At 41.3% G+C, this 13,644-nt stretch overlaps 1 protein-coding gene across 1 annotated transcript in view; it reads right to left on the bottom strand.

Moving 5' to 3' along the window:
* SETD7 (SET domain containing 7, histone lysine methyltransferase) overlaps positions 1–13,644 on the bottom strand; it is a 172,631-nt gene that overhangs the window by 90,578 nt on the left and 68,409 nt on the right. The window contains exon 2 of the mRNA XM_086962101.1: positions 5,071–5,200. Coding sequence (XP_086818227.1) covers positions 5,071–5,200 — 130 coding nt within the window. The remainder of the gene's footprint in view (positions 1–5,070; positions 5,201–13,644) is intronic.

Genomic DNA, 13,644 nt, shown 5'->3' with positions numbered 1-13,644 from the left:
TTCCAGTGCCCAATGAGTATCCTTGCACTGAATCATGAAACCAGCACACCTAAGCCAACAAAATATGGGGTGGAATGGTGAATAGGGAAAGTGACATTTCACCTCATGATTCAATCGGGAGATCTGACGTGGAAGGAAAGGACATTGGTGCTTGTAAATCTCAAGAAAACAAATGTTGTGCTTTATACGCTGTAACGGGTAAGCCTGCCCTCACAGCCATCTTTCTGGAGTTTTAGTTTCCTACAGGACATGTTACAAGATACTGTAGCTCAGTAGTCCAAAGATCTCCATAAAAAGTTAAAGAGATAGGCCAGAATGCTCCAAATCACAAAAATGAAAAGGAGAATTAAGCTGGACTCAGAATTAGACAAGAAGAGTCAAATACCACAAATGGAATACAAAGAGCAAAAAAAACAAAGGTGAGGGAACCCAAAGATCTATTGTGTAATGAACAGCAACAAACCAAATCCATATAGCCTGCAATGTTGTTAGACAGTGAGAAAAAATGGGCAGACCCTACTTATGCTGATACTTACTCTGTTGAATTCCACAACATCTGGAATACCGGAATTAAAAACCTAACCGTAGGAAGAACAGGGATTCCACTGAACATGTGTGGAAAACCCTCTTTCCAGAAAGAAAAAATATTTTCTAGAGTCCCCTCGCCCACCAGGGTTACCCCTAGGTGGCATGCTTCATCATTGGCGTCCTCTCAATTCGCTGAGGATTGAGGCATGCTGCGCATTGCGAACTACGTAGGAACACTTAGTTGTTTTGAAAATATGTGTGGTGCAGTGATGTGGAGTGGGAAAATAGGTTAAAAGGCTATTAGCTAGTGAGCTAATATTTTATTCCTGCTCCTAGTCGGTTGGTTTTAAAATCAGGGGTTAATACTAGGGAAAGACCTAACTGTAATGAGTATGGTGTCCCTAGTACTGGGTTGACATGTTTTGAGCTTTCCCCTAAAGCTCTTCTTCAGGACCACACGAGGGCCAGCCCGGTGCGTACCACTCCTAAAGAATTCTGTCAATAGGAAACAATGGGATGCACACCTAATGTGTGTTCACCCGCCATATAATACATACGGTTGTACAGTGACACGCTGTATTTTTGTTTAGGCAGAAATATGCCTCATGATCTGCAGGGTTAGATGGGCACTCCTCTCAGAAAATGACATGATGGCACCCCTGGAGACTGCATCTTGACTTACTCTGTTGACTCAGATAGCTTCTATAAACAGAAACCCATCGGGGGCAGCCTCTAGGTATGAGTGTCTTGAATGTCTTTGAATGTACGCATACTTCTTTCATCAAGGTGCACCCTATCCAGGATTGCCAAACTGATGGGTGGATTCTGAACACACAGGCACTATGCTGCAAATCTTACACAAATAAATTACAAACTCTATAAACATAAATGTTGTACCGGACATCCTTGGCATTGTTTTCCCCAAAGTTTTTTACCCTCCAGCCTCACGATATTCCTGACTTTAATTTTGCTGGCTTTAGGACTCTGCGCTCCTTACCACTGCTAACCAGGGCTAAAGTGCTTGTGTCCTCACCTTTAAAAATGGTAACATTAGCTTAAACTCAATTGGCACATTTAATTTACTTGAAAGTCCCTAGTAAAGTGGTATGACATGTACCCAGGGTCTGTAAATTAAACGTAAATAGTTGGCCTGCAGCACTGATTGTGCCATTCACTTAAGTAGCTCCTTAAAAATGCCTCAGACTTTCCATTGCTACCTGTGTGCAGTTTGACATTGCCATTTTGATATGACAAGATAAACCTTTTGCCGGCACAAACCCCCTTTTTGTTACATATATGTCACCCCTAGGGTAGGTCCTAAACAGCCCAGATGGCAGGGTGCAGTGTATTTAAAAAGTTGGGATATGTGCTTTTAAATTTTACACATCCTGGAAATGAAAAACTCCTAAATTCGTTATTCTCACTGTGAGGCCTACCTCTCCCATAGGATAACACTGGGTTAACTTATTACATTTAAGAAAGTGACAACTTTCAATTGGTAGCAGGTGGGGATGTTGAGTTTGGTGTTTAAAGAATTGTGATTTAAAACCCTCTTTAATGATGAAGTTGGATATTAAGTCACAATTCTGAAAATGCCACTTTTAGAAATTTGGCATATTCTTATCCTAATCATTTGGTCCCTGCAGCATTTTTACTGGGTCACATGATTAGGTGTAGCTAGCAGTTGAACTTTGTGTATTGCTCTCAGACAGTGATCCCAGCAGAACTGACGTAGCGTGGTTGCATCACTTTGCAAAATTCTGCATCGGAAGCGCTGTGCAACACATCCCTAAAGCAGAACTTCACATCACTTCTCAGCAGCCCATTGTAAGTTCTGCTGCACGGCACATCCTTGATGCAGGCCTTTGCATCAAAGTAGGCATGGGCGGAAAATCCGTTCCTCTCGCGGATTTTGCGGATTTTCGGGAAATCCGCAATCCGCGAGATTCGCGAATCTCCCGCAAAATCCGCAAATCCGCGAGCAGCGGATTTTGCTCGCACTGCTCGCACTGTTCGCGTGAGTTCGCGCCCCGCGAATAAGTGCAAAATTGCAGAAATACGATCTTAGCAAAACTGAAAGTAACTACTTACCAGGTTCAAAAGTTCAGGCTCATCATTAGTAGCCATTTCCTGTAGTGCTTCCTGAGGGGCCCCTCCAGAGTTCAGTTGCCAGTTGAAACTATTATGTGACCCTGCTCTGAACCTCAGAATAGTTACACATATGCCACAAAGGTCCTGAATTACAGCTAAGGGAGACAAGCAGGAGCCAGGCTGGAAGTTAAAATCCATTAATCAGCCCCTAATTCATTATTGTCAGTTGGGGCAGGGCAGGTGTTGTAACTAATTTTGCAACAATGAAAGCACTTAGCAAGTGCAAAAGATCACTAATCAGGGCGCACTAAGGAAGCAGGTGCCAGCTAAAAAAATATTCTGTGACACATTAATCAGCCCCAAATTAATTCAGGTCACTTGAGGCAGGGAAGGTGTGCTTTGCTTTGCCGAAAATAATGTACACTGGACAACCAGAGGGTGTGGTGATGAAACAGAGGGTGGCATGGGTGGGCCAGAGGGTGGCATGAGTAGTCAGAGAGTGGCAGTGGTGACAGAGAGTGGCAGTGATGAAGAAGAGTGTCCCAAACAGGCTGGACACGTAGAAACAACAAGTTCGCAAAACTTGCGACCCGACAGGTAAGTTCGCAAATTGCGAAATTGTAAAAACCCTCGCGAACTGGCAGAAACACGGGCGAACACAAAAAAAAAAAAATTGCGGGAATTCGCGGATTTTGCGGATTGCGAATCCGCAAATCCGCAAAATTCACGAACGCGAGATCCGCAAAATTCGCTCATGCTTACATCAAAGGCCCTTCATCGACGGCATCCTCGGTGATGACGCAGGACTCCGCATAGCAAGACCCACAACTTCTTTGGAACCAGCTGGTGCGTAACACATCTTCGAACCAGAACTTGGCATCGCAAGCCCGTCGTCGACTGTATCCTAGAGAACAATGCAGGATCTTGAATCACAGCCTCACAGCTCCCCGGACCTGCCGCTGTGTGATGCATCTCCACCCAAGGACCTTGCATCGTCTCTACTGCACGATGTATCCTAGACGCAGGACTTCACATCAGTCCACAACCAAGATTTAAAGTACTTTGTTCAGCGGGCCTAATTGGGTCTCTGCAGCTGGCAGGCATTCCATTGCGGTTGGCCTGTACTTGTGACTTTGTCTCGGTCTGGCACGACCAGATAACCACAGGTAACATATTGTGATCCTAGGCACTATTTCATATCTCTGGTTCTACTGATCGGTTTTTTGTTGTATTTTGGTGTCAAATAATTTATTACATTTCACTCTATTTTTCCAAATTGCTATGGGATTTTTCTTGTGTTGTGTCTTAATTTATAACTGTTTGACTGACTGCAGAAATACTTTACACATTGCCTCCAAGTTAAACCTGGTTGCTCTGTGCCCAGCTCCCAAAGGGCTTAGCACAGGTTAATTTAGGGTTTGCTTGTGACTTCACCCTGACAAGGATTGTAGTTGAAGCTTATATAGGGTTTCGCCTCCTCAACTAGTAACCCAATTTCTTCTAATGATGTATTTCCTCACAGTGAAAAAATACGTAAGACTTTAATATAAATTTTTGACTGCAAACACGCTTGTTGATGAAGAAAAATCTAAAATGATCACTAAGCAGTTATTGACTGCTACAAGTACTCTAAGTAGTTATCAATATAAGTGTATCGTTGTTTGATAGAACTCTGTGAATAAGACATACACTATTCGATAAAGAGACTGCTCTATCTAACTTTACCCATTATTATACAATATAAAAATTAAGATTGACAAATCTTGGTGTTACAAACATACTACTGAATTGTTGTAGAGCAAAAGATAGTTTTAAAATTGTTATCGCCCTTTTATTAAAAAATGATTTTAAATATTTTTTTCCACCCATATCTGCTTCCTGCACTTTTAACATTATTATAAGGACCTTATAATATTTTTTGAGGAATTAGATGTGGTACTTTGGTGAGTGTTAAGTCTTTAATAATAACTACAAAGAGAGATTTGAATTCTAGTTAATCATGAAACATAACAGATGTGCTAGAACCCCCAGTTTCTAGGTAAGCACTGACTGAAGGTTGGTCTGACTTGGTCCTACTGCACTGGCACACATCCTATAGGACCATTTGGAGGTGGAAGGACCTAAATTACTTATTTACTTCACAAAGTGTATATCACCATAAACAAACTTTTCTACTTTAGACATGCTATCCATATCCCTAGATTTTGGATTAGGTTGCTTCAGGAGCCGTAAAAATTTGAGTTTACATGCTTCACACTCAAAAGAATCCTCAAAGTAATTAAATACACTAATACTTGGATTTGTTGCACCGTATATATCATATATGCACTTTAATGTACATTACCTTTTTCACTTTAACTTAAATATTAAATATTTGAAAACTATTAAGCGTCAATAAAATTAATAAAACGTCCCACAATAAAATTGTCACACACAAAAATTATGATCTACCTTCCATCAAAGAAGAAAAACTTTCCACGTCCATTTTTTTCTCCATGAATGAAGTACCCCTCAAATCTGTCGGTACTGGAATAGATAACGGTACAGAAACCATGGGGCAATCCATCTTCGTCCAGAAGACCTATAATTAAAAAAAAGGTTATGTGATATATTTACTGGGATGTGCTATCACCAATAAATCTATGTCTACCTGTAAAATTATAGGTTGTGATTGAAATACATATGTATTGCTCTGTGGAGTGATCTTTATAACTGTACATGTCCATCCAGCTATTCTTCCACTCTCATATATGCATAGATAATACGTTCATATTTCTTTTTTTTATTTCAAAATATTTTTATTGAGTTTGTATGAAAAAGAACATAATAAACGGTAAAAACAATGATATTAACAATAATAATAATAATTACAAAAGAAGAAAACACTGGAAAAACAATAATAATAATAGAAATAATAATAATTATTATTATTATTAAGGGAGATTTGTATAGCGCATGGTTACGCTAAAAGCGTGTCCCCGCGCTAACTGAAGCACTCAGGAGAAGCAGTGGGGGATGGAGCCCAGCTATTTTGAAAATAGGTGAGTTTTCAATTTCCTCCTGAAACTGGATTCAGAAGGTTCCAGACGGAGATTAAGAGGTAGAGCATTCCAGCTCTTAGCCACCAGGTAGCGGAAGGATCTTCCTCCCATGCGAGCCCTTTTCACCCTCGGGACCTTAAGTAGGCCTCCCTGCGAGGAACGCAGAGTGCGAGATGGTACATATCTGGTGACTAGGTTCGGAAAAGTTTCTCAGATGATTCCCCCCTCAGGGTCAAAGGAAGGGAGTTCCAGCTTTTTGCTGCCAGATAGCCGAAGGAGCGTGCTCCCATTCGTGCCCTCCTAATCCTTGGTACTTTCATCAGATGTGTGGATCTCAGTTGTCTTCCTGTCTTAAGGTACAGTGGACACCTGCCATGCAAGATTCGATGTCCAGTGCACAGGGCCTTAAATGTGATTCGTTTCTGTATCGGTAACCAATGCAATTAATGTAGTGCATTCTTTGAGGATGCTCTCTTTGGCAGATTCAGAACAAGACATGCTGCCGCATTCTGGGCATACTGCAGCTTTTGGAGCCCTTTTTTGTTATCACCAAGGTACAGCAAGTTTCCATAATCCAGCCTAGAAGTGACTAGTGCATGACTCAAGGTCTTTCTTGCCGCCAGATGTAGGATATCCAGGGTCTTCCTCAATATTCTTAGGATTCCAAAGCATCTGCCTGTCACCCTTTTGATTTGGGTCTCAAAATATAGTCTGTGGTCAATCCAAATCCCCAGGTTCTTTACCTCTGTCCTTGGTGTTGGAGTCTGACCTAAATTTGCTGGCCACCAAGCCGATGACCAGATGGAAGGTGTATTTCTGTGTTGTTTCCGTTGAACCTAAGACAGTTATCTGTCATCCAACCTGCTAATTCTTTTAGGTAGATCAAAAAGCTACTGGCCGCTATAGCAGATTTTTGTGTTAAAGTGACCACAAGCTGTGTGTCATCAGCGTATGACACTATTGTTACACCATGCTTCTCCACTATTTCGGCCAAGGGGGCCACATACAGGTTAAACAGCGTTGGGCTCAGTATTGACCCCTGTGGAACTCTTTGTTCCAGTTTGATGTGTTTGGAGGTGTGTATGTCTTGTGCTACCTGAAAGCTTCTCCCATGTAGGTAGGAAATAATCCATTTCAGGGCCGTCCCATCCACACCCCCTCTTCTGAGTCGATGTACTAGCACCTCATGTGATATTGTGTTGAATGCTGCGCTTAGGTCTAAAAGCACCAGCGCAGTAGTCTGACCTTCGTCCACTCTCTTCCGTATCGACTCTGTGGCGAAGAGCAGTGCTGTCTCTGTTGAATAGGATGATCTAAAACCAGATTGTGTTGGATGTAGTAGATCATGTGTCTTAATAGAAAGCCCCTAACTGTATATTGACCACTTTTTCCACTATTTTTGAGAAGGGAGTAGTGAGACTGGACGCAGATTTTCCATGATGTTCCCAACCGCTCTCAGCTTTTTTTTTTAATGGGCGGACAATGGCTTGTTTCCATGAGTCAGGTACTATCCCTTCTTTGAAGGATATTTCTAGTAGCTGCTGGATGTGGGGTAGTATTGTACTTAGACCTGTACATACTACCTTAGGTGTAGCTGGATCAAATGGTGATCCTGATTTTAGGCTACGAGCTATCCTTTCGAGCTCTTCTAGTGCAGGAGGGGTAAACTGGGAGATACTATTTCCCCCCCCCACTCCATCATTTGGATGTACGTTGCGTGCACTGTCTGGGAACGTGTCATATATTTTAGATACCTTTTCAGCGAAGAATTCTGCGATTTTATTGCAAGAGTCTTCTGAACAAGGGGCAGGTGTTACTGCTCTGTCTAATGAGGATAGTTCTTTGAAAATGGCAGATAATTTCCTAGAGGAATTATCCGCTGTTTCAATCTTCTCTGTGTAGTATTCTGCTCTCGTTTTCTTTGAGTGCATGGTACTGTCTCAGCTTTAGTTTATATGCTGTTTTATCAGAGTCTAAGAAACACTTCCTCCATTTCCGTTCTAACTTTTTACAAGCCTGTTTCGCCATCCTTAAATTCTGGTTGTACCAAGGTGCGCTCTTCGTGTTCCTGCGCGGGGTGCTGGTGGTCCATGGGGCCACCACATCCAGTGCACCTTTAATCCACTTATTTACTTCCTGACTCTGTTGATTAATATTAGTGTGTAGGAGGGGGGTATTAGTAGACAGAGCCTGCGAGAAAATGCTTCCCTCAAAATTCCTCCATTTCCTATGTCTGTTGCTATATGCTGGCTATTTTCTACAAGATATCAATCTGTTAATGGTACCAGGTTTCTCAAATGTAGGGAAGGGGACCACAGTTTTCCCACATAAGCTTTTCCTTGATTTCCTTTGGCATAGTAACTGATGGAGTTGCTTTGCTAGAAGTGAATAGAGAGCCTTGGTGATAGAGGGATTTTCAAAGGCAAATATAACATAGCATAGTGTAATGTAACACCCCTCAGAAATTATGACTAAAAAGCAGCCCATCCACATGACACCATTTATGGGAAGCAAATAGAAGAACTTATGACAAATTAAAATATTTTCAGGTTCTGAAATCTCCAGCTCTGAGAGTGATTCCAACCTTTGCCCCTGCCATCCTGTACCCTACAAACCCAATGCTGACTCCTAGCACCACCACACACAATACATACAAGGTGTTTTCTGCAAAAGAGAGCTTAAGGACACAATAGGTGCCACTGAAGACCTCATGAGTGATACCAGCTACGGTGAACACCCTAAATATCGATTCCAAAATGTAGACTGCCCAAAATATCGAATCAAAAATATAGACAGCCCAGAATATCGAATTACTAAAATATAGACAGCCCAGAATATCGAATTTAGGGTATGAAATATCGAATTCCATAATATCGAATTTAAAATATCGATTTCGATAATATCAATTTTTTTTTAGGGCTATGTATGGTAGTATATGTATTAAAATTATGTTTTAATTTTGTAATGTATGTTTAATTTTTTTAAGTAATGAATGTTATGTAATTTAATGTTTGCGTAATTTTATTCCGTAGTGGGTTGTGGGTTTATAGGGGAATAGGATGGGAAGTAATTTAATTATAGTAAATAAATTAAAAACATTATTTATATGTATTGATAATTAATTGATTGATAATTAATTATTAATTGGTAATTATTTTTATTAATTGGTAATTTATTTTTATTAATTGATTAATTAATAATTAAGTTAATTGTATTTATTTGGAGTGGGTTGTGGGTTTATAGGGGAAGAGGGTGAGAAGTGATTTAATTGTAATAAAGTTAAAAATTATTTTTATTTATATTTATTGATAATTAATTGCTAATTAAGTATTAATTGGTAATTCATTTTTATTAATTAGTAATTAAATGTTGTAATTGGTATTTCATTTTTATTCATTAGTAATTCGTTTTTTTAATTGGTAATTAATTTTTATTAATTGGTAATTATTGTTAATTATTTTTTTATTGGTATTGAATAATTTAATTTAATTTTAATATTAAATCATTACTTTCCCTACTGTTGCACTCTCTGGAGTGGGAATAATAATTTTTACCCCTACGCTATCCAACGCTTTCCCTACTGTTGCACTCACTGGAGAGGGAATAGTAATTTTTACCCCTACGCTATCCAACGCTTTCCCTACTGTTGCACTCACTGGAGTGGGAACAGTAATTTTTACCCTCCCACTATCCAAAGCTTTCCCTACTGTTGCACTCTCTGAAGTGGGAATAGTAGTTTTTACCCCCCCCCCGCTATCCCACGCTTTCCCTACTGTTGCACTCTTTGGTGTGGGAATAGTAATTTTTACCCTCCCGCTATCCAACGCGTTCCCTATTGTTGCACTCTCTGGAGTGGGAATAGTAATTTATACCCCCCCCCCCCGCTATCCCACGCTTTCCCTACTGTTGCACTCTTTGGAGTGGGAATAGTAATTTTTACCCCTACGCTATCCAACATTTTCCCTACTGTTGCACTCACTGGAGTGGGACTAGCAATTTTTACCCTCCCGCTATCCAACGCTTTCCCTACTCTTGTACTCTCTGGAGTGGGAATAGTAATTTATACCCCCACCCGCTATCCCACGCTTTCCCTACTGTTGCACTCTTTGGAGTGGGAATAGTAATTTTGACCCCTACGCTATCCAAAGCTTTCCCTACTGTTGCACTCCCTGGAGTGGGAATAGTAATTTTTCCCCCTACGCTATCCAACGCTTTCCCTACTGTTGCACTCTCCTGAGTGGGAATAGTAATTTTTACCCGTCCGCTATCCAACGCTTTCCCTACTGTTCCACTCTTTGAAGTGGGAATAGTAATGTTTACCCCTACGCTATCCAACAACGCTTTCCCTACTGTTGCACTCACTGGAGTGGGAATAGTAATTTTTACCCTTTCACTATCCAACAAATTCTCTACTTTTTTTTACATTACATTTATTATTTTTGTATTTTAAGATTTTTTACATTATTTTAAGTATGTTTTATTTAATTGCTTTTAATATTTTATTAATTTTATATTATTTTTAATATATTTAAAAAATTCGATATTTTAGTTAACTATATTTTTAACAATCTATACTTTGGATTCGATATTTTAGTACTTACTTGTTTGTAGATAGGGATTCTATATTTTGTCCTTCGATATTTTGGGCATTCGATATAATGTCCCTCGATATTAAGTCACTGAACCACCAGCTACACAAGGAGAGGCCATGCAGGCATCTGCACCCACAACAAAAGATCTGGTACCTGGAAATCTGCCCAGTTTCCCTAAAGACACATTTCCCAGCTTTACGCAAGATATAGGTCATCGTATGAAGTTCTTCTGCAATTCCTATTGTAAGGAAATCAAAAGGGGGAGGAAGAGGTGGTTCTGTGTGGCACCGAGGTGGGCACGTCCTCCTCTTGCAAAAGTAACTGTAATCAAACAGGTCCACCTCAAACAAAGAGGTCAGTGCGTATCTTGATGACCTTGGGATACACACATGTGGTTAAAATACCCCTCACACACCAAAAGGGCCTTTGGTGTCATGCTTCAACATCGGGGTCTTCCCGCCCGGCTGCCGGACGGGGCAGTGCTGTGACAAGCGACTACGCTGGAGCACCTTTTTAATTGTGGGTGCTATGTGAGTGAATGGAGTGAGTGTCAGTGGGGTCAGGGGTGATAGGTGAGTGATGTTAAAAAATACCTGGCCTAGTGATACAAAAAACTATTTAATAAGCACTGGCTGGTATTGTTAAAAAAAGGTGGTGTCGGAAAGAGTAAGCGGGTTTATGAGCTTACTTTCCTGTGTGGGTCGACATGTTTCGGGGCGACATGCCCCTTCGTCAGGACCGGGGTAAGAGATCCCCCTGTCACTCACTAGTGTGTCGCCACGGTGGGTCTTATTTTTACAAAAAAAAATGAAAATAAAGGGATCAATGTGTATGTATATATATTTTATATTACTAGATACACATCCCTAGCTATGAAGTAAAGTACTCATGTAGTATGCCTAGAAAGACAAAAGCATGGTGTTACTAAAGCGCGGATCCCAAGGCGCTATTTCTAAAGTACCTGTAAGAAAAAAAGGGGGGACAGACATACATATAGCAGTGGTCATGCCTTGAGAGCTCAGAAAAGGATCCAAAATGTTGCTTTGTAAATCACACACACACACAATAATCACACATTATATATAGTTATGATATAGATGGATTGGTTGGAAAATCTGTACATTATTTTCAATACATACTCTTTACGATGAGGACCAGTGCCTCATGGGCCAGCGCTAGATCAGAGGGTATAATAGGGGTCCAACTGCAGGTGGAGAAACAAATAATACAGAGATGCGTATGTAGAGGGTTCAATCTAAGTATTATCGTGGTAAGAATGCTCGAGTAGGTAGCATCCCATATGCCTCTGTCTATTCGTTTTCCCAAACCGGCTATGCCGTACTTACTCAACCCGCAGCCTCGTTGTGCTTCCTCCTCCGTCCGTGGCCTCCGTGGAAATGAGGATGGAGGAAGGGGCGGGTGCTTTTATAGCTGAGGTAATTGGTTAATAGGGATTAGTCTGATTGATAGTCGATAGTTAACTAAGGGCACCTGTGCTCAGGAAATGCGCCGAGATCTGGCTGGTGTACTGGCCGTTGTTAAAATGATCGCTGACGCTAGATTTTTGATTATGGCCAGAGCGTGGTATTGCAAGAGGTACATGCCCCGTGATAATGGTCCGGACTTATAATTTAAGAGATTAAGTGGAAGCCAAGTAAAGATCGGGCGTTGCCGCTGGCCGCAGTGTAAGAAGTGTTGCTGAGACGCGCATGCGTCTATCTCAGGTTCAGGTGCGCATGCGCGGAGAACGGGACGAACTCCGCGCATGCGCGTGTGAACCCGAGACGCTGTGAGGCGAGCGCCCCGGGCACTTGTAATGATAGAGGTTGTATCACAAGTTCGTGCAAGGTATGCACAGGGTGTATCGGTGGTCTAGTAAAGACCAATCCATTTATACAAAAACGGGGACTGTTGGGTTAAAAGTTACTATTTGGAAGAATGGAAAAACTTGAAAAAAATAACTATTTGGAAGAAGTGGAAAACTTGAAAAAACAGCACTGATGGGCTGGTAATCAAGGCACTGATAGTCAAGGCTGATGTGGGATGCCCATGTGTCACTTGGTTGCATCATGTTGTTTTTTTGGGTAAAGACACGGGGGGTTGGATGTAAAAGATTTATGCCAAGATAAGGACAACTGATTGGGCAACTATTATGTCAGAGCGCTGGTCAGGGGTTCACATGGGACCAGGGTATATGTAACAGATGTAACAGATTTATGCCAAGATAAGGACAACTGATTGGGCAACTGTTATTTCAGAGCGCTGGTCAGGGGTTCACATGGGACCAGGGTATATCATCGTTAAGGCCAGTGAGGTGTGTGCCCAGCCGATGTACCCAGCGTTGTTCTTTTGTTAGCAGGTTTTTGTCACTTTTGAAGATTTCGATGACTGTCCATTTCAGATCGTGAATACTGTGGCCCATGGTGACATAATGAGTGGCCATCTTTGTCGTAGTTTTTCTGCAGTGCACATTACTGCGATGTTCATTCATACGGATTTTTACTGGTCTGCTTGTCATCCCCACATATTCTTTCCTGCAGGGACACGTGATTAAATAAACCACATTGCGACTATTACAATTCGTAAAGGCGCGTTGTTCCCATGTGGTTTGGTTAGAGAAAGTGATGATGCGACTTTTTTGTGTGTATTGGCAAGATGTACACGTCCCACAAGGGTGGTGGCCTCCTATTTCAGAAAGTCTGGTAGGGGCGTTGGACTCTGTGTTTCTTGGCCTAGTGTGGACCAGTATATCCTTCAGATTTTTGCCTCTTTTGTGTGAGAACATTGGTTTAGGAAAGTCTAGCTTCCCGCAATTTAATATTCTCCAATGTTTATTGACAATTTTTGTGATGTGATTAGAGTTAGTGTTATATGTTGTAACACAAATTGGTCTCTGGTCAGGCTCTTTGGTCTCGGTTTCTTCTAGCAGTGCCTCCCTGTTGCTGTTACGGGCTCGCTTTTGGCCCTTCTTGATAATGGCCTTTGGATAGTTCCTGTTGAGTAGTTTGCACTCCAAATCTGTTGCTTGGCTTTTAAAATCGCTGATGTTGCTGCAATTGCGTCGCAACCGCAAAAATTGCCCATAGGGTAGGTTCTCGCGTAAATGGCGAGGGTGGAAGCTATCAAAAAGGAGCAAGCTGTTCTTAGCTGTAGGTTTAAAGTGTGTGCTGGTTTGTAGTTTCCCCTCAGCCGGGTAGATGTTCAGGTCAAGGAATACAAGGTTTTCTTTGGAAACTGTGTGTGTAAATTTAAGGAACTGATCTTGTTGGTTCAGCCATCCCATAAAAAGATCGACTGAGTTCTGATCTCCCTTCCAGATTACCAGCACATCGTCGATGTACCTCTTCCACATTACTACATGGTGTCGGTAGGGATTTTGATTGGCTAGGATC

The sequence above is a fragment of the Lissotriton vulgaris genome, chromosome 3_1, assembly GCF_964263255.1.
Source record: "Lissotriton vulgaris chromosome 3_1, aLisVul1.2, whole genome shotgun sequence".
NCBI lineage: Eukaryota > Metazoa > Chordata > Amphibia > Caudata > Salamandridae > Lissotriton > Lissotriton vulgaris.
Note: the sequence above shows the minus strand (reverse complement) of the source record. Positions and strands in the feature narration are given on the sequence as shown.